The sequence below is a fragment of the Wasmannia auropunctata genome, unplaced genomic scaffold (assembly GCF_000956235.1).
Source record: "Wasmannia auropunctata unplaced genomic scaffold, wasmannia.A_1.0 LD336085.1, whole genome shotgun sequence".
NCBI lineage: Eukaryota > Metazoa > Arthropoda > Insecta > Hymenoptera > Formicidae > Wasmannia > Wasmannia auropunctata.
Window position 1 is genome coordinate 103,448 of NW_012026805.1, and position 24,845 is coordinate 128,292.

The 24,845-nt window shown below is 33.1% G+C and overlaps 1 protein-coding gene across 2 annotated transcripts in view; it reads left to right on the forward strand.

Annotated features, from left to right (window-relative positions):
- The first annotated feature begins 1,773 nt into the window (after positions 1-1,773).
- The window catches only part of LOC105448402 (xaa-Pro aminopeptidase 1), a 39,169-nt gene continuing 16,097 nt past the window's right edge, over positions 1,774-24,845 (forward strand). For both annotated transcript variants that reach the window (XM_011686925.1, XM_011686926.1), the window contains exon 1: positions 1,774-2,422. In XM_011686925.1, coding sequence (XP_011685227.1) covers positions 2,377-2,422 — 46 coding nt within the window. In that variant the 5' untranslated portion in view covers positions 1,774-2,376. The remainder of the gene's footprint in view (positions 2,423-24,845) is intronic.

The following is a 24,845-nucleotide window of genomic DNA, read 5'->3' on the forward strand; positions in this document are numbered from 1 at the left end:
AAAATATAGTGATAATGACATCGAGAATAACGGCGAGAATGGCAGTGTCCGGCGATGATGATGATAGTAATAATAATAGCCTATACATACATTTGTGAATAGATATTTAATAATTTATTGTTAATTAGACTATTTTACTTGGACTACTTCACTGAGCGGGGTTTTGGGTACAATAATCTTTTCTTATGACAGTGACGGCGCTTACAATTTATTTTTATTTGAGTGACTATGAGAGAAAGGGAAAGAGAGCAAAAAACTAAACCTTAGCTTTATCCGCTTTATCTTTGTACGATAAGCGAGGATTATGCGCCACCGAAAAAAATATGTATACATATGTCTGATATATATGTATATGTATTTACAGGATAATATATATATATATATATATATATATATGAAAAAATATATATATATAATATTAAAGAAAAAACAAAACAAATATGTCACACAAAAGGTTTTGTCAGATGCAAACTATACTTGTAAATATAATATACAATCTAGTGATAACGGGGTTTTACTTTTAACAGCTTTACGTAATTATTACTTTGTCATGATCAGTGAAATAAATAAATATTGATAATACGTTATATTCCATTCGTCAATCTCCATTCTTTAGAGGTTTATTCCAATTTTGAGAATCACTATTGACTGGCGGAAAATACAGTTAAATGTATAGTTTTATAAATTATGATGTAAAAACTTCACAAATTTCATTTTAAAATAAAATACATAATTATAAATATAAAAATCATATCTTGAGAAATTCAATTGCCTTATAGCAATGCTATATTAAAACTTATTTATCGATATCTTCTAACGAATTCTTGTAATAATTAGTAAAAAAAAGTGGCTAGTAAGCCAAGCTGAATGACGGTGCTAGTTACATAATATTATGTATTTTATTATAACATTCAAGTATACAGAATAACAGCGCAATAAACGTTTCGACCCTCGTCTAGGGTCATCCTCAGTGCGGTAACGTATATAATAATTTGAATTATAAACAATACAATATTCACTAAAACGTTAATATAATAAAAAATTCTACCTAATCTTTGTATATACATCATGTAACAGTCTTATAATTCCTATGCTTGTACAGGATGTTATTCGTGCATACGTAGAACACGAATAAGTTCCACATTACTTCTTTTTCCGACCAAACAAAGTTTTTTTCTAACTATTTTTCTTAAGATAAGAATACTACTTTTCTTATCATAGTCACATTCCTGTGTCATACTGATAATCAGAGTTATTCAAGTTCTCTCTTTATAACATACACCAAAGAATTCATAATTATTATCAATTAATTCTACGCAGTTACTGATCAATGATTTGAATGTATATTCTCTATTGAATTAAAGTAAGATTTGTATTTGATAATGCGAATTTTAATAATAATTTTACTTACATTACTGTGCAAGAAAATTTATAAAATTTTTCATTACTTTGATAAACGTATGGCAGCTACAACAATATAAGTTGTATATAATATAGTGTAAACGAGAAATTGAAATTTAATTAACCGTTGCAGCAGTCATGAAATTTGTGAACCTTTTATTTTACCTATTTATTTTTAAAAGACATACTTTATTGATTACCTTTTCGCCAGTAATACTGCTTTGCACTTTATATCATAATCCTACAAAAGCAAACAAAAAATACTGTGAATTTTCAAGGAGACACTACCACCTCCGCCGTAGGAGGCGGCCTAGCGGGAAGAAGCGAAGAGGAGGAAGAGACAGAAAATTAGAGTTGGGCGCGATCAGTCTCCCTCATGTCGCGCATCGCTTCGACAGCATTTACACCGGTAATCGCGGCACAGAATAATGTCTAGTCGCGAATGTTTCTGAATTCATCGTTTCGTATTAACTTGAAAAAATTTTTCCATTATTATCAACAAATTTTACACTCGAAACCACTTCACGAAGCAACACTTCACCTTAAATTCGTGCCAATTTTGTAAAAAAATTGACAGACCGATGAAAATTATTAATACATGCAGTTAATAAGTTTTTCTAATCTATAAAATATAGTTAGAATAAATTTTAGAATTCGCGAGGAAAGAGGGAATAAATTATTGGATTAAGAATTGCCTGTGATTTTATCAAATTGGCCTCTGATTGCACGGCATCGCGATACGGCTGACATATAACGAGACCGGAAGAGTACTATTGCTCCGATACCGCGGCAAACAGTCTTCACTATTCTCCAGCATCGTTCTTCCTCGGTACAACCGGCGCTATTACTGAAGTGTGGTCTAAATATAGATAAGAACGCGTGTTTTTGACGTAAATCGCGTCGCTCTTTTTATTCCGATTCAACTTGCCACCGAGGTTTACCTATATCGACGCTATCGAGGATCACTTTCGTACCATGAAGAGCTTTGCCCTGCGAATTCTTCTTACATCTTGCGTTCTAGGTGAGTTTCCATTAACGATTTCGTAAAGTACGCCAACAATTTCGTTCAAATCAATTCAATTTCTCGAGTAAATTTCTCTCTTCCTAAATCACATTTCGCGTTACGTGAGAGAGATAAAGGAAAATAAATAAAGCAAAGCTGAATACTGCTGGAAATTCCGTCATTATTACTCGTATCATCAATATCGTAAAAAATCGCTGTAATTAATTCTGGAATCTGACCAACTTTAAAAGTCGACACCCCTTTCGAAAGCATTACTACTAGGTTTTAAAATTTGTAGTGCAACGCCAACGAAAACATTTGCTAAGCAGACACATATAAAATCGCTTGTAATAAGAAAACACGGCGGCATATAGTATTTCAAAATTAACTTAATTATATCTTAATGATTCAGCTTTTATTTACTTTTATAAATAAACGATCTTTACAAAAGAATCAAATTTTCTAAACTGATTACCTTACGACCTCTTCGACACATTATTTGATTACATCGTGCAAACCCTCAAACTTGACCCCTATGCAATTTCATTTAACATTATAGATCCGCCCTTCGTAATTCTCCGCCCGTCACAGTCCACATCAAAATTTGCACGCGTGGTGAATTATAACAAGAAATGACCGCGAAACGGCCTCGCGAATCTATTAAGTAACTTATTTCTCCGTCTCTTGGAAGTTATTTCAGTTCACATGAAACAAAAACAATTGTTTCTATGTGACAATATAAATGTCAAAGTCAGAAATCTTCATTAGCATATTTATATTCAAAGAAAATCTATTATATCACTTAAAGAAATATTTTTTTATTATAATATTCGAATAAAGTATTTAATACTAATATCATATATTATATTATACTATATTATTTTATTTGTAAGATATATTGAATCTACACATTTTATTTTTCTAACTAAACATTTCTCTATATTAACATTAACAGTTAATTATTGTGTTCTAATAAAAGAAACTTAAATTTATTTATTAAATTAATAAATTATAATAAATTTGTAGGAAAATATGTATCAACAATCGACATTCGTGCTTGGCAATATTCGGTATACTTCGACCTTGTTTGTATTTCCTCGTTTTCGATCCTAACGATTTGAACGACACGGTTGTTAGAAATCTGTGAGTCGTCAGTCGTTCTCTAGTCGCGCTACGAATCGACAGCAATTACAATAAACTTGTCTCACGATATATATTCGATTTTACTTCGTTCCTAATAACTTCTCCTACAAATTTAAATTTATTAATTGAAATCAATAAATTAATACAATGTGTATAATAACTTTGTTGTAAGAGATGTCAATAGAATAAAAATAATATATAATTTTAAACAATAAAATGTAATTATTCATTATTTAGCAATTTTTAAAACAACATATGATACACACATATTTTGCAATTTTTACAATAAATAAGTGACATTGAGGGCTTCATTAATAAGCTTAATAAGTTAGCTATTTTGTACATACGACACGTGTTTGCGTTCGTTTCAATTACGACCGGAAGTTATTAACGAGTTAAGTTCAATGTCATATCCTCTATGAATGCTCATAAACTGGCTGCAACACTCCCTAACTTCTCTTGAGGCTGGCATAGTAATATTTTATGTCGTTCAACAACGTCACTATTGTTTTATTACTTCCGGATTCATGTAACATTAGTATTATATGCATAATTTTTGCTCTTTGTATTAATAATATCTATGAATAATTTATCATAATACATAAAATTTATGATTTTAGAAGAGTAATATTTAAAATTAAATATTCTAATGCAATCATTTTACTAATATTCCATAATATAATGAATAAAAAATTAGAGTGTGTCAGTGCAAGTGTAGGCTTAGCAAAAATGTCGCGTGTCTATCCCGTCACTAATTTATATTTATACACGTCGTCGTCATCTATCTAGAAAAAGCTTTTCTAATGCAGATACGTCATCTTCCACGTCATTGCCAAAATTTGTGCTTTTAAATAAACTATGATACATTGATGATAAAATTTCTAAAAAGGATCAAAAATGTTTCAGCAGAAAACGTTTTTCAATGCTATTCTCTTCTACTGTAATAACAAGTTTTTATTTTAATATAAAATATAATAATATGCTTTCTGCCACATGCGGAAGAGTTTTTTTTGCATGGAAAACGTGTGAAAAAGAAATCGCGAACAACTAAAACAATACGACGCGATGCTAAGATTACAAATGAAACTCTCTCACGGCGATAATCTCCTAATTCTGCCCTATGAAATTCGAATCGAAATATCAGATATCACGTTTAGAACGGTATCCAAAAATTTAATTTTGTCAACATCGATACGCGGCCCACATATACATGAGCAAATTCAGTTGCGCGAATTTCTTCGCATAACATGGCACCACGCGTCCGCGTAACATAATAAACGCTGGAATCTGGCTGCGATCGCGCGGTGAACGCACCCCAGACGAGAACTCAGGTTGGCCTATAAATAACGAAACTTTGCGGTCGCGCCGACGCATGAAGTTTAGTCGTCGAAAATTGCCGGGTCACCCGTAAACCCATCACCCGTGACTCTTCCCACCGTTTATCGCGAACGAAACAATTATATCAGTCTATAAACGGCCCATAAAAGTCCGTGCAATTAAATTGTCCCTAAACAAAAATGTGCCTTTTCATCGTAAATTCTGCTTCAAGAAGGCGGATCAAGTCAAGCTGTCATGCCGACGGATGCTTCGAGCTATCAGTGATCTACCGTATTTTAAACGTGATTAAAGTTGCATAGTAACGGCTTTGTGTTTCGGTAGGCATATGTACTTAACTCCTGCCTTGGTTGAATTCGCTATTACAATCGTGTATTATTTAACTAAATTCAAGCCAGGCGAAAGTACAAGCGTCTCTCGTTCACGATTTTTTTTTTCTGCAACTCTTAAATTCCCTCCCTACGATTTCCGCTCGTCAGACGAGCGCGGCCCGTACAAAGTTTCGTCTCAATTGATTCGGAGAAGAGCGCGAGCGATGCGGTGCAAGTTGGGGCGGAAATTGATGCGATCGTCGATACTTCCGGATACTTCCGCATCGCGAGGTAACGATTTCGTCTCGTCTCGCCGTGCCGTTTCGGCGGAACCTGTTTACGCGCGCGGATACTTTGCTCCCGAATACGATTAGTGCTCGCTTACTACCGAGCGCAACTGCAAACTCGAGCCAAACTATGCGTAGCCGGCGTACCGGAGATTCCTCTCGCAAGAGATAAAGGTCAATAATTTCGACGCTCCCAAGCACTGCTAAATTATGCTTATGAATTCCATACCTCAGATTCGAAATAGCTAACTTATTCACTCTTCGGTTAAGTTACTCGAAAAGAAGAAGGAAGTCCCGAATCTTCCCGCGAATCTACTCAAATTTCTTTAACTTTAACGATAATTTAGCTCTTATTCATCAATACGATGCCATTTCAGTCTTTTCCTCGATCCCCTCTTTTTTTCCTCAAGCTCCTTCATTGCTTCTTCGTTTATAGCACTGCAAAACGATGTGACACTCGCTCACAAAAGTACGATTAATCACGATCACTCGCGCATTAATTACCGAAATATGTATATCAATCACGAGGCATTTCGTACACGGCATTCCCGACGTTCGCGTTTTCGGGCGATTGAATAGGCGCGAGTTAAAATTAAATGTAAAAATCCATGGAATGTAATCCGAAAATTCAGCTGTACAGCCGACTGCTCCGTACGACGACAGATTTCGAACAAACTCCATGAATTACGCATTTTAACAAATCATCGACGTGAAAACGTCGAATTTACATTGTGCGGTTGATAAATATTAAAATTATATATGCTTAAATATGTAATAATAATTATTAATAATATTTAATAACATTGTGTTACAAAAAAACACTTTTTTTTCTCTCTCCGAAATACGAATTACGATCATACTTTTCCCGAAGACTTTTTCACATTGAATACGATGCCGTTTGAAAAATTCGCCGAAAGTGCAGACTAAAGAACTTTGGCCACTTTCATTCCAATTTACTCAAAACCCTGACGTGCTAGGTGAATTCTGCCAACGACATCGTATTCAGCGCGAAAAAAAATTCGGGAACGTATGGTTGTACTTCGGAGAGAATTTTGCTATAACACCGTGTAATGAAAAAGTGACACAACGCTATATGTATACAGTTGAACCTCGATAACTCGAATCTCAAAGGACCAGATAAACTTTTCGAGTTATAGAGTTTTCGACTTATCAAAATTCGAGTAAAAGAAGGTTAACACTAGGGCTGTTACTTTTTACCTACTTCGAATATTCGAAGCTTCGACCTTTCAAAGTTTAAGATACCTTCGAAGCTTCGAAATTTCGAAAAATATATTCGTGCAAACAATGAATTTATTCAGAAAATTTACAAATATTTTAAATAAAATAATTTATATATGTATATGCTAAAAATATACGAAATTATTTCTAAAAAATTTGAAAGATTATAACCTGAAATATTAATATAAATATACAAATTAATAATTAAACTCGACACATAAGTAAATAAGGAAAGATAAATATCAATCAATAAAACAATCCAATTAAGAAAATTTTAAAAAATCACGTTGTTTATTAAATTTCCTCAGCAAAAAAAACAATTGTAAGAACAGACAATTTAGAATCAAAAAATCAATTAAAACTACGTATTTTTCAATTTAACCACGTAATTACAACATTAAATCGTTTTATTTTAGATTTAATCGTATATTTTTACAAATATATATACCTATCACATTATTATTGTATTAAATTAATAATTGTATAATTTTGAATTTCGAAGTTTAAAGTATCGAAGTTTCGAAGTTTCAAAGCTTCGAATTTCGAAGATTTCAATGCCGATTTTTCGAAACCTTTGAAGCCTTCAAAGGAAATCACCAGCCCTAGTTAACACATGAAAATTCGACTTACGGAGGCTTTGTACGAGAATTTATAATTCTCCGATTATAATGGCTTTTAGAGGAAAAAAATTAATATTTAACAGTGAATTATTTATTGCATACATATGATAAATGTAACCATAAAACAAAGTATCAGGCTATTACTCACGGTTACATATAGCTACAACTTCGAATTATAGAGGTAGCGACAATGGAAGTTTGACTTATAGAGGTGGACTTCGACTTTTAGAGGTCTGACTACTTTAAATTCGAGTTACAAAGGTAAAATATATATCTAAATGCCTGACAAATAATTTGAGTTAAAGTAGGTTTTATTTCGATTTATAGAGATTTTCTACAGCGGAGCGGAAGAAGATGAACAAAATTTTCGTCTTATAGAGGTTTTCGAGTTGTAGAGGTTCGACTGTAATTCAAAGTTGATTTATTTTAGACCGCGTACTACCGTAACTATTAACTTTAAACTTGGTTTAATTTATTATTTATCTTTTTATAATCTTCAAAATTAGACAACAATAAAAAATAAGTTAAACCGAGATTAAAGTTAATTAATTTGCATTGGTAAAAATGACCATTAATGATTTATTAAGACAGTGGATTGTTTAAAAATGTAGACAATATGTAGACAATCAAATTCAATGTTGTGCACGTACTGTACATTTTAAATCCCGTGAAATACACATATCACTCATTCGCCATAATAACGACACCACTCAAAAAAAAATGTTTTCCAGAAAATGAGTCTGATGCATAGGTTGAATCATTAAAATTTTGTAATATTAATTTTAAAATGCAGCTTTGGTACTAAATAATTGTAAAGGAATAAAAGTAGGTTTTTTTAAAATATGTTTTCTTCTTTTTTCCTTTATATTTTTATCCTTTTTTTACAAGCAATTAAAAAATGGCAATTATGAATTATGTCGTTGTTGTAGCAAATGAGAGATATTATAAAAACGATTAACCATTGATCGATACATAGCTTTCCCTTACTTCACTTGATCTGGCGAGATTCGTATTCTCTCTCAATCCAAAAATAGTGAATTACATTTAAATTGTCAAAACACGAGAGAATTGCGAATTCCTTTAAATTTTAATGAACAGGGTTCAAAAATAAACGAGATAACTGCCTCGACAAATACATACTCGTCAAATACGCATCATCTCAATACGCTCGCGACTCGTTAATCCTGAAAGTTAACTAATCACGAGCTTTGTATTCTTCGTTAACTACTTATAGTATAAAATAGTATAGTATAAAATAACAATTTATAGTATAGTAACCCACAGATAGCACAGAGAAATCAAAAAGAATTCAGTCGTATATATCAATTCTGAGTTAATTTTCAAATGTAAAAATAATTCTTTTTCTATAGAAGTCCTTTTTGCACCTCATGAAAATGAATTCAAAATTGATGACATATATGACTTAATCACTTAATTCTTTTTGAACTCTCGATATTATCTGAATAATCGTTTATCTATTTTTAAAATAACAATATATATATTTTCCTAAGATTAGACTAACGTTATAAAATAAGAAAGCCATTAGATTCATTATCCACTAAGTGTTTCAATGACTCACCCTAAGAATTTTTTACATATCTTTATTTTTTTTATAAATAAAGGACCCTCCAACTGCAATAGCAATTCGTCGAATCCCTTATGAGTAAGCACGTTACGTAACAATACGCTAAATTGTAGTAAGAATTTATTCTATATTAGCATAGTACGCCGCGCGCCGTATGACGTAATAACAAATACCAAGGCTTCACACCCGCGAAACAGTTTGCTACTTGCCTGTTTAGGTGAGTCACTTTAAGTCGCGCGCAAATGATAAACATAATTAAACTTACTTTTATTTCTATATTCGTGTTGGAACAACACATCAACAATGCATTGTAACAACGCGCATCTCCGTGCGTTCCTCCGGATCAATCAAATTCCTGCTTTTTTGAAGCGCGCTATAGCGCGTTATGCCGGTGAAATTAAAAAATTTTAATCCTTTGGCTGCATTCAGGGAGCGTATTATTAATCAAAGTAAAAATCATGTTTTATTTTTAAAGAACAAAACATCTGGTTTTCTTTTCCATCCATTTTTAAAAAAGACGTGATAAGTCGATACTCGAATCTATCAAAGTATATGTATTGTCGCTTTTCCGCGATGCTGATTGACTCTCTCGTTGCAATTACTTCGTGAGCGGCTGTCATTGCATATTTTGATAGTTGTGTATATTGAAGTTCACCAGTATAATAGCAAATATAGTAAAAAGTAAAAAAATATTAAATAGAAACGCTGTAATGATAGTAATGTTAAATATATGTATGATCGTCAATAACAATTGCTATAATATTTAATAGAGCCATTCCAGGTTTATATATTCTCTTCGTATTCAAGAATAATATAATATTGATTGTCAATAATTTACAATATATAGTTTACCTCTTCTGTTGATATTAAAACTCTTCGGATCACTATGTGGCAAAAAAAGAAAGGTATAAATAAAAAAATATAATAAAAATATAATAATATAATAATATAATAAAAGAAATACTTAATAAATTTGTAATAATGTATTTAAATTACAAAAATGGATTGTAATGATGGACCATAACGTCGAAATTTGCACTGTACCGTCGGCAAAGTGTTAATTAAAGCACCAAATAATCCTCTTCAATAATAGTAATAATTTCTTGCAAATAATTCTAACAGTTTGCTTACAATTCTATTTTTGTTTCCTAAAACTTTGTGCGTTATAACTTTTTTAGTAATTATCAATAATTTTCTGATATTATTGACTTTATCGTCGATGACGTTACATCATACCACTTCTAATAGCGCTTTCTTATCACACGCTATTGCGATAATATAAATTGTGATTTTTTAAATTACTCTTACTACAACGAAATGCACTTAGAATGTCCTCAATAATAATCATCGAATTATTAGGTTGCCTTGGCAATTTAATTGTAATATTACGTACTGTTTGGTTTGGAACTGCGTTTTAAAAACCGACGATTATGCGGCGCGCAGTTTGCATGAACTAAGAATTGTAAAATTCACATATTGTAAGAATTTCAAGCTTCAAGATCAGCTTTAAACTGTGTTGGCATTTTCGTATCTCAATTATTTGTAACCACTCCACGGTCGATCCAGATATACTTAGTTAAAATGATTTACATTTCATAAATAAAATAATCATTTTTTATCATGTTTACGAAAAATAAACATACAATTAAAAATATAAACATATATAAATATTATCCCCTTTATTAAATTTTTTCCTAAAAAAACATATTTTTAACATTTATTTTTAATATAAATGTTTTAAACATAACATCCTGCTTACGTCAACACTATTGCGTCGTTCTGTTTTTATTTTGAGTCTAATAAGTAATGAAGATAAAAATACACAATAATGCATTAATACCGTTCCTAAACACAGCCTTTGTGAAACTAATAATATTTGTGTTAAATTTTAGAACAGTCGCGTTATTAATAATTGAATACACTGATGTTAATCACAAATATTTTTTTTTAAAAAAAGGAGAGCAAGAAGGAAACGAATCGCGGATAAGAGCGCGAATGTACGCAGAGAAGAAAATCTGTACATTTTATATTTTACACAAAAAATTACCTAGTCACCCATAAACCTATCCAGGAATTTCCAAAGTATGGCTCGCGATCCGTTGATGGGTTGTGAGCCGATTTTTCGTCTAGTCGCGAAAAATTTTAGAATGATAAATTACAATTCGTTACTCCGCGTAACTATAAACTTGCACGCGTGAGCCCTTTCACAACTTCGAACATGTGTAAAGTTGAATTTTCAGTGATGGCAGGAACCAAATTTCGAAATAAACTACAACTACAATTAATTATCAAACTTCTTGCACCTAAATATGATTTGTGTCTGTACCATCACTAGACATAGAAAACAAGCGCATACTTCACATATGTTTCATTACATACTCTCTAAAAGTGAATCATTGGAATTACCACGATCTTCAGTGTATATCATTTTCCAGTGACATATTTGGAACTAATGATAATCAGTGAATTCAATGTTCTCTTTTAATTATAATATACTGACAAACAGTGAATTTCACTGTTAAACAATTTTGAGAACTGAAATTTACTGCCTTTCAATGATATTCACTATTTGAATTAGTATATCAATATATTATCACTAAAAAAAAACATTGAAATACTCACTGTTTATCACAGTTCTCAAGTATACCACTGGAAAATGATATACATTAAAAATCAGATAATTCCACTGACTTTTAGAGAATATATATCTGAGAAACAGATTTATGAAATTGTATTTAATACAAAATTAAAAAGTAAAAGAAATAAAGTGGTACAAATAAAGTAATATAAATAAATAATTAATGTATCCCCTCCACCCGCTTTTTTTATATTTACTAAAGTTAAATAACTCACGAAAGTTGCCATTTTAAAAAGTAGGTCGCGATCTATACAAATTTAGCAAGCATTGTTTTACACATTAAACGTTTCCATTGTTACTCATATCCTATCTTTAAACGCGCGGTGAATCATGTTGCAATAGTTTATTAATTAAGTCTATTGTCGAAAATCAAAAAAACATGTCAAAATAAATAATAATGTTAAAAATCCTTTTAAAAACAACGAATTGCGAAACAAACTAATTATAAACTCAATTTATCTTCACAATGGACTTTATTATAATTAAATATTGTATTTATATTGATAATACCAATTTTGATCAATATATATCAATATACGTACTTATATTAATATAATTAAAAAAGTATAAGGTGTCATAATTTGTACAATGCGCGCATGGTAGTTGTTTGTGCACTAGCACGTGCGTTTAACGGATATTGCATACGCTATATACAAAACAAACGATTTCGCTAAAAGATTTAAAATTTAGCTGAATACAGATTTGAAAATAATTTTGTTGAATCATAAAAATAATTATGTTGAAAACTCAAACTAGTTGCTAAAATATCAAAATTTTTGCAGCATTGCTCATCAATATTGAATTTCCAACACAATTATTTTGATGGTCCAACAAAAGTTACAAAAGTTTTTTCAGATCTATATCCAGCTGAATTTTAGATCTTTCAACGAAATCGCTCTTTCCGTGTACTTATACCGTGCTTTAGTGTTGTTTATTAATCGATTATTGTCCAGAAATATTAAATGTTTTATAAAATTTAATAGATTTATGCCGAATTTTTTCTGTTTGCATTTCTAATTAATTATTACCAAACGTTCAATACGATATGATTTTTCATAACTTGGCAACTCATAACATTTCGCGCTTTCGATAGAAATAAATTACATTCGGTTCAACAAAAAATTTAAAGCGCATTGCTGGCTATATACAAAACATTGCAACAATTATTGCTCGTTAATATGGTAATAAAACAATTATTCTACAATTAATCCTTTTTTCTCTGTAGCTTTTTCTCTACAGGGTCAATTTAAATAATTAAATTGCGCGAAATATCCGTTTTGAAATTATTCTCTTAATATGTATGCATAATGTTAATCGCAAAAATTAATTAATAAATAAGTTGAGAGAATAGTCATGTTTGTTCTTCTGAATACCTTTTGCATCGCATGAAAATTTTAAAACACGATGCAAAAGTATATTTAAATGCAAGTACTATTAAAAAATTGTCCATTAAACATACCTAATAAAACAGTAATTTATTATCACATTTTGTATTAATATCTACTTTTTTATAAATAAATCATATCTTAATATCATTTTAATTGATTTTTAATCGCCAAATTTTAATTACACTAACCGATAATGCTAACTGTAGGGAGTGATCGTGTTTGATGTCTTTTTTTCTAATACTACTAACATTACAGACGCGTGCTTCGCGCGTGTTATTTCATATTTTTTATTTTTTACTATTTATAATTACAGTGTGTGTAAACCTCAATACACACAACTCAAAGTCAAAATATGCAATGACCTCACAAAATAAGCGCAGCGAGAGAACCAATCAACATAGCGAAAAAACGACAGCAATAAACATCGATAGATTCAAATATCGACTTAACACATTTTTTTTAGAAATGGATTTATCACTTCAAGAAATAACAACGCAATGACAAACGAAACGGCTATTTTATCACTTTAACTTCTACCTTAAGTAATTAAATCACGCGTTTGCTTTAATAAATAGCCGTTTGATATTTACTAATATTTGCAAGGAAAAAGCAACGGAATTAAATCGGCGAATTTCGGACTGTAAACATAAAAAATATATTGACATCTCATAATTATACATATATATAATAATTTATGTATATTATAATTTATAAATCTAATTAAATTGTATCTTTTTATTCTTTGGAAAGAGAAACGAAAAATCGTAATTCAACTACTATTGATCAAGCAAATCACATAAGCAGAATGCCGCAGTGACAATGAATCACACTGTTATATCTATTAAGAGATTTTTTGATTGATTTGAAGATTAATTTTATATGCATAATTATTAACTTTGCGCAACTTTTTGTAATCGTAGACATGCATATTTGTTAATCATCTGGATATTTGTGCTGTGAAATTATTGATTATACCGTTTTACTTGTACAAGAAGCATGTTAAGTTAGCTAAATAACAACAAAAAATGTTGAAATTATACAATTTGTGATAGAAATATATATATTTTCGTTATAAATCGTATGATTCTTAAATCTGTCGTTCGCATAATATTATATATTCCCTTTTACAGCGCGCAAAGTACGGATGTCTTCCTCGTTCGCGGGTAAGAAGATGGGATGCCTGCCCTTCTCATAAACGCGTTTTCTGCCATTCGACATTCGTCTCCACTCGTCATGTGGCCCGGTTTTATGTTAATGAGTGGCAAATTATCGGAAAAGAGGCTGCCTGATGTAGCAGGCTACCATACTGCGATGGAGGTTGGCAGGACCTCTCACTCTCTCCCTCCTTTCGGCTTTCCTCGTCTCCGTTTCTCGCAATCGCAACGGTACTTTTGTCTCTTTTCGCTCCGTAGTGCTATCTCACTCGGAATCCAATGAATGAGCGTATCCACATCTGTCGGACGTGCTTATGGTTATCGCGGAACGTGCCGCCGAACGCCGTAACGCCGCGAAACCGGTGACATCGACTACCTATCGGCAATCAATACGAAATCGACGACCGCTGCGAACCTGATCGAACGGTTTCCACTTTCCGTTTCCGTTTCCTCCTACGTTCTTTATTTATAACTCCATAGCTTGTATACCATTAAATAGGATAAAGAATATCGTATTGAGTTCTATACAACATGCATCTTGTTTTAATATCTTTACAAACACAATTTATACTATACTTGCAGGCATTACATATATTCAACTTTTTTTCATTAAAAACATCGATGAATTTAAACAGGAAAATCTTAGAAAAATGTTAAAGGATAAAAAAATATTACATTTGATTTAAATTTTTAAATGTTTCCTTAATTTTATATGAAACCTTAATTCCTTTATAAAACATGACCTAATAAAGCTTAAAATAGGCTGTTAAAGGTTAAAAACCGACAATTATAATATTTAAATACGTTAGAAACAAATCTAATAATATTAGAATAATTTTATATCTAAATTATGTAAAACAATTCTTATCCAATTATTGACACACACATATACACACACACACACACAAAGAGAAAAAGGAGAGAGATCTGAATATTCAAATTATCTTAATAATTCAAATTTTAACATTTAAAGAATTGAATTTGTGTAAATTTCGATATAAGCTAAAAAATTTAAAAATATTTTATGTGTTAATAATCAATACCCTATTCAAATCTTTTTTAATTAAATCAGAAACTTAAACTTCTCGATTAAATCATTATAAGTAACATCAATCAATTTTTTATTTTTTAGAAGCTTTTACATGATTCTTACAAAATAGTGCTGGTTATCATAAACGTAAATTGTTAACAATATTGTTGATAAGTATTTATAAAAAAAGATACAGCATAATAGAGATTGAAAAATAAAACATTTAGTTTTAATAAAACTAATATATTGTATATCGCAATTATACAATCTATAATGCAACTGAATCAGCTTGTTTTGCTTGTTTTTAAATTTTGTCGTCTAAACAAAATATAATAGATTTTCTAATCGTTCTAACTTATAATAATTAAACGTGTTGATAATTCCAAAATCCCGATAATGTCCTGAAGATATTGCTTCTTGGGAACGTAGCTCAGATGGTAGAACACTCGAATAGCGAGAGCTTACTTAACAAGTGGGAGATATCGAGATCGATATTCGATGTTTCAAATTGCTCTTATAATTTATCAAGTGAAACACAATTAATTTAATTCATTCTTTTTTAACTTTAAATAATAGATTTTATAATTGAATAAATTAAATTTATATTAACTTTTTACTTCTATTTTTAAAAAGTGACTTAATGAATAAACTCTTTTATTATGTTTAAGCCTTTCCTCAACAGATACAATACGACTTCCAAGTTGTAGTTGATTGAAAATAAAAATGTCTATTTTCTTTGTACATATAATTTATTTTTTAATATAAATTATGAAGAAAATAAAAAGAAAAACTTTACATTAATTTTTCAGTCTTGATATTAGATAATAATATTAATCATAACAATAATGCAATAATGTTCAATTTAAATTACAATATATGATAGATTTAAAAATATTATAGTACTTGTTAAAAATTTTCCCAAAATTCATAGCCAATAAAAACTTATATATCAAATTTTAAAAAAATTATAAGTAATTATCTAATTTACCTATAGTTCTTCATAAATTTCCTTTTCAAATCTTTTCAATTGTACGGCTCTTGTACAGCTGCTATAGCATGTACGAAAATAAAATAATTTTGCTTCATTATTTTTCTCACAATTTCTTATTCAGTCTTTAAGATCTGTTTATACTTTTTATATTTTAATTATCAAATCTCATATACGTATATATGTGCACATAAAATTTGACATTGTATCCTAAATATAAAAAAATCATATGAAAAAGGATTCACTCCCTGCGAAATAAACGATTGCAGAATTCATTAGCCGTGCGTCGTTAACCATGTTCTCTCCTTGAGGGAGAGAAAGAGAGAGGCCTTACATTGCCTCTCCATATACGAAGACTCGTCGCGTTACGTCGCATCGCATCGCGGCAGGTATAGCATTTAGACATTCTACCGCGCTGGCCTAAGCTCGCTTAGCTCCTCTAGCCACCTTCTCGACTAGCCTGTTCCCCGGTTGATTCTAAACCGTGATTTACCAATGCGTGCCAGATAAACTGATGCTGGTTCACGGTCTACGCGCTACTCCTAATCCGCCTTTCTAATCTGCATACACAGCCGAAGTGTTCGACATGTAATCGTGTCTGTGTAGGTATGGGGCTATTCGCACGTATGTGCCACGTCTGTGTGTATAGCTTCCATGTGTGTTCAGATTTCCTTCGCGCTCTTCGGTTCTTACGCTCGGGCATTATTGCTAGATTAAACGGCGTTCTACAATGACACTTAAGACTTAAGATTTAAAAAGTTAAGTTAATCAATTATAGTCGATTATTTATATCACGTGAGAAAAAAAATCGATTGTTATTTGTCAATTTTCTAAAATCTTAAGTCTTAAGTCTTATTGTAGACGCCGCTTTATCGGGCTTAAGGATTAATACGTAACCAAATCATCCATTTTTATATGTATATTAAATGATTTTTATATGTATATTAAATGACCGATTTTTACAAAAAGAATTTATTAAACATTTAAATTCATTCATTGTATTCAATTGTATTTTTTAATAACGCGCTGATTCTTTCTATACAACTCTATTATAATATCATTCTGTGCGTCCTTTATTTTTAAGATAATAACATTTCTTTAATTTTCAAGTTTATCTAAAATTATTTTCTCGTAAAATTATTACACTTACTGTTGCAATTTGAATAAAAAATTCAATGATTAAATGCAAGAACGCAATTTTATTATTCTATTAATCTTCCCATATGTATATATCGATATTATCTAATGCAATTTATCTTTTCATGTTACTTTCCTTCTTTCAATCATTCGTTTACGATTAACTATAGATTATAAATATAAAATAATGTCAAAAAATAGTTTTTTCGAAAAAAACTGAATTGAGCTTTGATATAAACTAAATAAACATCTGTCAAGATCACAAGATAAGGAGAGAATAATAGATGACATTGAAAAAAGAATAAAAATGTGTAAAATTTTAAATACACATTGAATATTTAAAATACACTTACATCAGATTTCATATTTTTAGTCAACAAAATTTGTCGATTTGATTTTTCTACGCGGGAACTTAACGTAAAGGAAGAAGTCGGAATACGTACATTGCAATTCGGCTTTACGTGACAACCTTTCGCGTCGCCGTATTCCGTTATATCGCCACACGTTTCAACCACCGAAAGTTGACCCACTATCCCCTAATAGGGTCAACGAAAGAAACGCCCGCGTATATAGGCCTATGTCGTTCAACCCCTCGCGCCTCGTGTTCTCCTGTTGCTCCGCATGTTTTTTCTTTGTTCAGCGCTTCAGCATTTACCAAGTATTATTATTGCGAACGTGCCTGTGACGCGTGCGACGCGACCGACGTGCCGCATGAACGAGCGGAGTCGCGTCGCGCCGCGTATCCATGTACATATGTGCATGAATCAGGTGCGGTGGAAGGAAGCGTGACACATCCTGCAACCCTAATAATGCGTGTGTGCATACGATGACGTAATACGTCTGGCACGCGCAGTGGCAGCGTATATAAATCCTCGAAAATAACGTAACGTCAATAGACACCACGCACGTCTTTCGGGTATAGAAAAGCGTTGTTATAGTTAACAATAACAGCTTTAAAGGCAAAACCTTTTTTTCAATATTTATTAATAAGATTTTTAACGTAAATTTCTGCTAAAATCACTCTCTTATGTGATTCGAATGAGTTTTCTTTGCTTACAATTAGAGTATAAACTTAATGATACGAAAAACTTAATGAATTTCACACTGTTGAGAGTTAATTCCGAAACGAGTAAAACTAAGCAGTAAATTGAAAAAAATTCTCTAATTCTGACAAATAATTTCAATTTATTTTTATGTGTTTAATTAATCACTAGCTAGAGATAACAACTTCTCTATCCATTGTATCTATTGCGGGTTTATCGCGAGTGTATTGCATTCAACAGACTCGACTAATCACGAATCGACGAGCGAGTGTTTACCTCCGCCGTTTCCAGCGCCTCGGATTTCCGTATGCGCCGACTACGCGCGCAGAGCGCTTCTCGAGGATGCTGGTTGTTTATGCGTCCCGTGCACAGTTGGACCGCAGTCAGGCTTCGGCCTCGGTCCAAAAAGGAGTAAAGGAGGAGCTAAAGGAGCAAGGCGGAGATCATGCTTTCCCGATAACCGATGTACGCGCAGTAGTGCGTAAAGCGAAGCAGTTTTCGCGCGAGCGTGTTGAGCCTATATGGGGGGAAACGCACGTGCCTGCGTGCGTGCGCGAGTGTGTGCCCACATACGCGTCGCCATGGTATGCATGCGCGATGGTATGCCCGCCGCTGCATACGACGAGGAGGAATCCTCGGGCCCTTCGAACACTCCCTGTAGGGGCTGATGCCTTGGTAAGGCCACGCATCGCCCCCCAGGCCCTTTATACCCTTTACACCCGATGTCCTTGCCCATAAAACAAAACCGCCTAGAACACCGCTTTAAATTCACTTATAGATAAACGAAGTAAATTATCTTTTATTTTATTTTATTGCACATTGCCATCATCATTGACGTTGTCCTTGTAGAAGCGCGCGCGCCGCGTCCGCCGTTTAAATATTCAATAAAACTTCTATTAGATATAATAGATATAATATTTATTATCAGCATTAGATATAATATTTATTACTAGAATTAATCGTCTCTTAAAATTCTGAAGAGATCGTAGTAAAACTGAAATTTGTACGACATCTGAATTCTCGAAATATCTCTCGAGTCAATATAGTTAAAATTGGGGCCGTATTCTATTTTTGTAAAAGGCCGAAGTCCATTTTCTTCTGTTTTACCTTGATTCGCTATAAAAACATCAACAAATAATATATTAAGTAATATTTCGTATGGCAAGAGAGGATTTACGCGTGGGCGAGCGAGCTACAATGTACGAGCGTTGCGTAATTGCTTACGTAAATTACTATTAGGAGTCTCAATGTACGGACGTCTCGCGAATGAGCCGATAAATCACGCGAGCACTCTTGCGTATCGAACACATGTTGTTAACCCGCGCGGACGTGCTTGTAAATCTTACATAATCCATATTACTGTCTCGTCACGTTTGCCAAGTTTTATTATATTCGAATTCTTGCGTTGACTCTGAAAATCAATCGCGAAGTATCTTGCAAATAGTATACGTACGGTCGTAACTCGTTCACAATAACTATAATTATCAGAAATGTAGCCATCACGTTTAATAACTAGAATAGAATAGATTTTTTTATTGTATTTTTAAATGGAAAAATTTTAATATATATATGTATATATTACAGGAAAATATCTGCTTTAAACTTATCAATGAATCCATTGTCAAAATTTCTTTCGATAGAGGTGAAGTATAACTCAAAAATTGTGCAAACGTACGCATCAATGTATTCTCAGCTTAAATAAAAAAGCTAAAAGTAGGAACGATCAATTGTATCGAATTTTGAATAAATCTGCGTGTCTCTTCTATAGTTTCGTGTTTTTCTCTTTTCTTTTTTTTTTTTTTTAACTCAAAAGAAACGAGATATGTTTCGATCGCCGAGACGCTCGGCGGTTTTACTGGGCCCCAGCGTCGACGACGATACTACTCCCACACCTCGACCTCCTGTGCGCTATGCGACCCTGGTAAAAATTCTCGTTCTCTATTGTTCCACCCTAATTAATGTCCCCACTCGCGTTCGAGCGCGAACGACATTGGAGCACGCTCCTCCTTCTGTCCGGGATGTACGATCCCCCTGCGCTTTCATACGGCCCTGCTACGTCGCGCTGTCACTTATCCAATATCTGTAAACAAAAAATGGTTAGCTTGTCGGTGGGAGTAAGATGAATGACTCGTACCCGTGCATATACGTGCAGTGTAAATGCACTGTGAATTTATAAAAGTGCCAGAATATATTTTAGCATACACGTACGCGCAAGTCAACGCTTGTGTACGCGCGAATGTGTATCAACCGATGAAGATAATTCCCTCGTCATCTAATTAATCTATAATTTTCCGTATGACAGTGATGTGAAATGACTGATAATAAAAAGACATAAAATTTAAGAAAACATTCAGCAACACGAGCATATGTATCTTACAAAAAGAATAAATTTCTCTTAAGAAAGTGAAAAATACCATACATTGAAACTTTTAAATAATAATTTCATTAAAATTAAGCATTCTATAAGCAAACCATAGAATCCTTAATCTTAATTTTAATGGTAGATTCTTTGATCGTTATAGAGTCGATTTCTTTAATCAAAATGTCCCGATAATTTATAAGTCATAATTAGTTACCACAATCAAGATGTATTCACGTAATTTAACAAAAAAGCGAGGTAGATAATGAGCAAATAAGATAATCTTATGCAATTCGTCGTTTAACTTCAAATCAGCTGATTTCATTGTGGACACTTACGTCGTGATTACGAACACGACTGTTTGCCAGCCGATTGACTTGCAAGTCAATGTCGCGTAGAAATTCGCGCGATGGCCGGAGGTCGCGTTTTTTTAACACAAAATGTCGCATCGTGTACCAGGTTACTATGTCGCGCGCCGAGTTCCGTTTACAAATGTAACGCGACCGGCTTTTCGCCAATGCGCCTTCGTTGCAGCTTCTGTTTTCCTGTGTAATTGCAAACTATCGCTTGTTTACAGCAAATTGTTGCAACCCCTCCTATGTTGTAACGGCAATTAAAAAAAACATTTTAACGATCGCGCACGAACGCGGCTCGCGCGCGTTTCGCTCGTAATTTTGCAAGATATCATCTTCTTTCAATTGAAAATTATTCCGTCCCTCTATCTACCTTGCAACTTGCAAATTTAAAAGAAACTTTATAATATTGATATTTTAACGGTACAGATGATGCAAATCAAGTAGTAAAATTATTTTTAAATGTCTTGCGAAATACAAATTATATCTACGCGATTCAGTGATCAGTCTTGCATTTACCTAATCTCTTTCAACGTTTAAAAATATATATATTATTATTTACAAATATTTGTTGTATCTGTATTATCATTTATACACGGACATACATTATTATAAATAGTAAATAGAATAAATTATGAAATATTACAGATATCGCTCGTTGCTTTTCATTCGCCCGTTACATTTCATTCGCTTTTAACATACAGAAATCGCATATTTTTATGAACAACGTTATATTGTTGCAATTACATACCCGACAATTACATACACCAATATGTACAGACGCATCATAGAGGCGAGCCAGAAACCAATACTGTCTTCCTACACTCCTAATACTCGAGTGTCTCGTCTGTTCTAACCCATTTCTTCCTATGAATGACTTCGTCTCGGTTTGGCGAGGCTTTCCACGTGGGTCCCGTAACGAATTCCGCCTGCGCGTCCTCGGTGCGGCTGAATCGTAAGCCCAAGTCGGTACCAATTCTCTCAACTCGGCGGATCAAGTCGACATAGACTCCCGCAATGTTGATACTCCTCTAATATCGCGGTAACAAGCGCAGACCACCTCCTCGTTGTCGCGTCGTGTTAATCTCCTTGATAAAATCCAGTTCGCGATATTGCAACAGTAATCGCGCGTCGTTTACGATCCTCCCAGCTGTGGGCTATACGTTATACTTTTATGATCCTCGTGTGAAGTTGATCGTACATTTTCGGAATAGTTACGAAACACATAAAATAAATGCATTCGTAATAATAAGTCACCCTATTAAAATTTCCTTCTTATGTGCAAGCTTTAATGTACGATTGGTTCGCAGGCAAGTTTATTCAGAGATTATATATAAATACAATTACAACAATATTAAAATGATTAATGAAAAAGAATATCTTATAAAAAATTAAATATTGATTAAATCTATATACACGCCACAATACAAATATAAACATATAAAATAATAATGAAATCATTATTTTACGACACATCAGATTTATGATTGAAAGTAACAACAATTTTCTTAAGAATTTTTTATCAATATATTGTTTTTCAATGTTGAATACATTAACGATCGATGCGTGGAAAATAAATTGCTACTTGTGAACACTTTTTTATATTTCTCGCACTTGAATCAAGGCGAATGCACGTTCACATTTTTGAAAGAAGGAGACGAGTAAAGAAAATTAGATTAAAGTTAGAAATATACGGTTGAAAAACGTTCTTAGACGTTTTAAATACGATAGCAGTAGAATAACAAATTATAGTCTCTTGATAACTCGTTACGTTCAATTCAATTATTGTAATTAGAAATGTAACGAGCGATGTAAGCGACGGTCTCGCCGAGTAGTCCCAGCTGGAAGCACTTCTGGTTGCCGGGGCACCGAACATCTGTCGGGCCGAGCCCGAGATCGTTGGGGGCAACGAGACAATATCCTCGATGTCGATGACTGCGCCATAGCGTTTCGGTTACCAACTGACTACGTCAAATGCGCTACCCCCCTACGGGGGCGGTGCCTGAAAATCACTCCCTGTACCCTCGTGTTACCCTGCTACCAAACCGCCCTTGTTTTCCAATAAATACAAAGCATTTCCGCCGATCGTCGGTCACAGCGGAAAAGAAATTCGAGGGCAACCCGATTCTCTTGCGCGCTCCTACCTGCAGGTGCCTGTTCACGCGCGCGTCCCACGTAAGGGGCGCTATCGGAAACCGATGCCTAAAACCTACCGTCGCCTGATGGCGGCCTATTCCGTTTCCGGTCGAGTTCCCATCGGGCCGCGCCACACGGCGCGGCGCGGCGCGACTTGGGCCGCGTTCAATTTATCGATCTCCGTCTGTCACTATCGCCGCGGCGAGTGGCGACCGCTCCGCGGTCACGGAACGGGAAATGTCACCTCTAACTCTGTATGCCATCCCGCTCCGCACGCCAATCGGGAATTCCTATTCCGATTCGATATTCCCGTTCACTCGTTATTCACTCTCTCGAGCCGTTGATTCGTCTCTAGTCGAGTACGTCGCCGTCATGTCGTTTTTATCCCGCCGATGACGGCCTCGATTCCCACTTTAATCATACGATTATCAGTGCAAATTCAGTCGCGGGCATCAATCATGATTATTCGTGACAATCTCAACAATCTTTTGTTCTTACAATTGGAATTACACGTGTCACAAGCAATTTATGCTATAATTTACTCGTCAAACTTTATATAACACACATACTGTATCGCCTGTTTTTTTTTATCGTTCATAATACTTGAATATATCTTGTTTGCATTACGTGCATATATGTTAGACGCGAGAGAAATATTTCGAATATTTTAGTTATGATTTCTTTATAATTTTGTATATATTTGCTTTAAGAAAAGGATTATCGGGGTAAACGTAATTATTTACACTTTAATCATATTGTTATACAATTTTTTTCGTCTTTCTGTTTAACGAGTAAATCCAGTAGGTAAATCTCTTTGTTGCATATTTCTTTCGATTCTCTTCAATCGTCTCATCTGATTATCTTCAGCTTTTCGTCATTCAAACCTACATTTTTACCTACATGCAATTATGTATCAGAGATGTTTTCAAAATAAATCATAATCTATGAAGATACAAAACATCGCAAAATTAAGTATAAAATGTAAAATAAATGTAAATAAAAAATATCTTATATAAATATAAATGGAGAAATACATATTAGCAAATAATTTGTTGAATAAGACTTAAGTGAATAACGCTTAAGTGAGCACAACTAACTTCGAGAGCCTTTACGGTCACGGCTGGATCTTACAGTTAAGTAGATGCCTAATAAATTCTATACGAATTTTTCTGGAATCCATGTACAGTCGTTAAACTGCGCGCCGATTAAATGTTCGGACTTGAAACGCAATTATTAGCTGAGGCTGGAATAAAAATATCATATTGATCTTCCTAATCAATCGATGCTTATAAGCATCTTAAAATACTGAAAAGAACTTATTGCGAAAAATATTACCTCAGCCAGGATGCATATTAGCATAATTTCTTTATTGTGTATTTATTCATATGACCTGTTGATCAAAGAAATAAATTTTTTTACGCAATAATCAATTTTTTAATCATCAATTTTTTTTTATCAATTAATGAAAATAGATATCAAAGTTATTTTCATTTATGTACGTATATGTATTTGTATATTAATATTATACAAATACGTTTGACATAAAATCGGAGCATCGAACTCGCTACAGATGATGTTGGCCGTGCACGTGCCGTCGACACGTGTCGTCATGTTATCTATCAAGGCCGCACGCGCTGACGGAAGCGACCAATCGGCTCCCTCTAATTCCGCGCGCATCCATTGCAGCGGATCAGC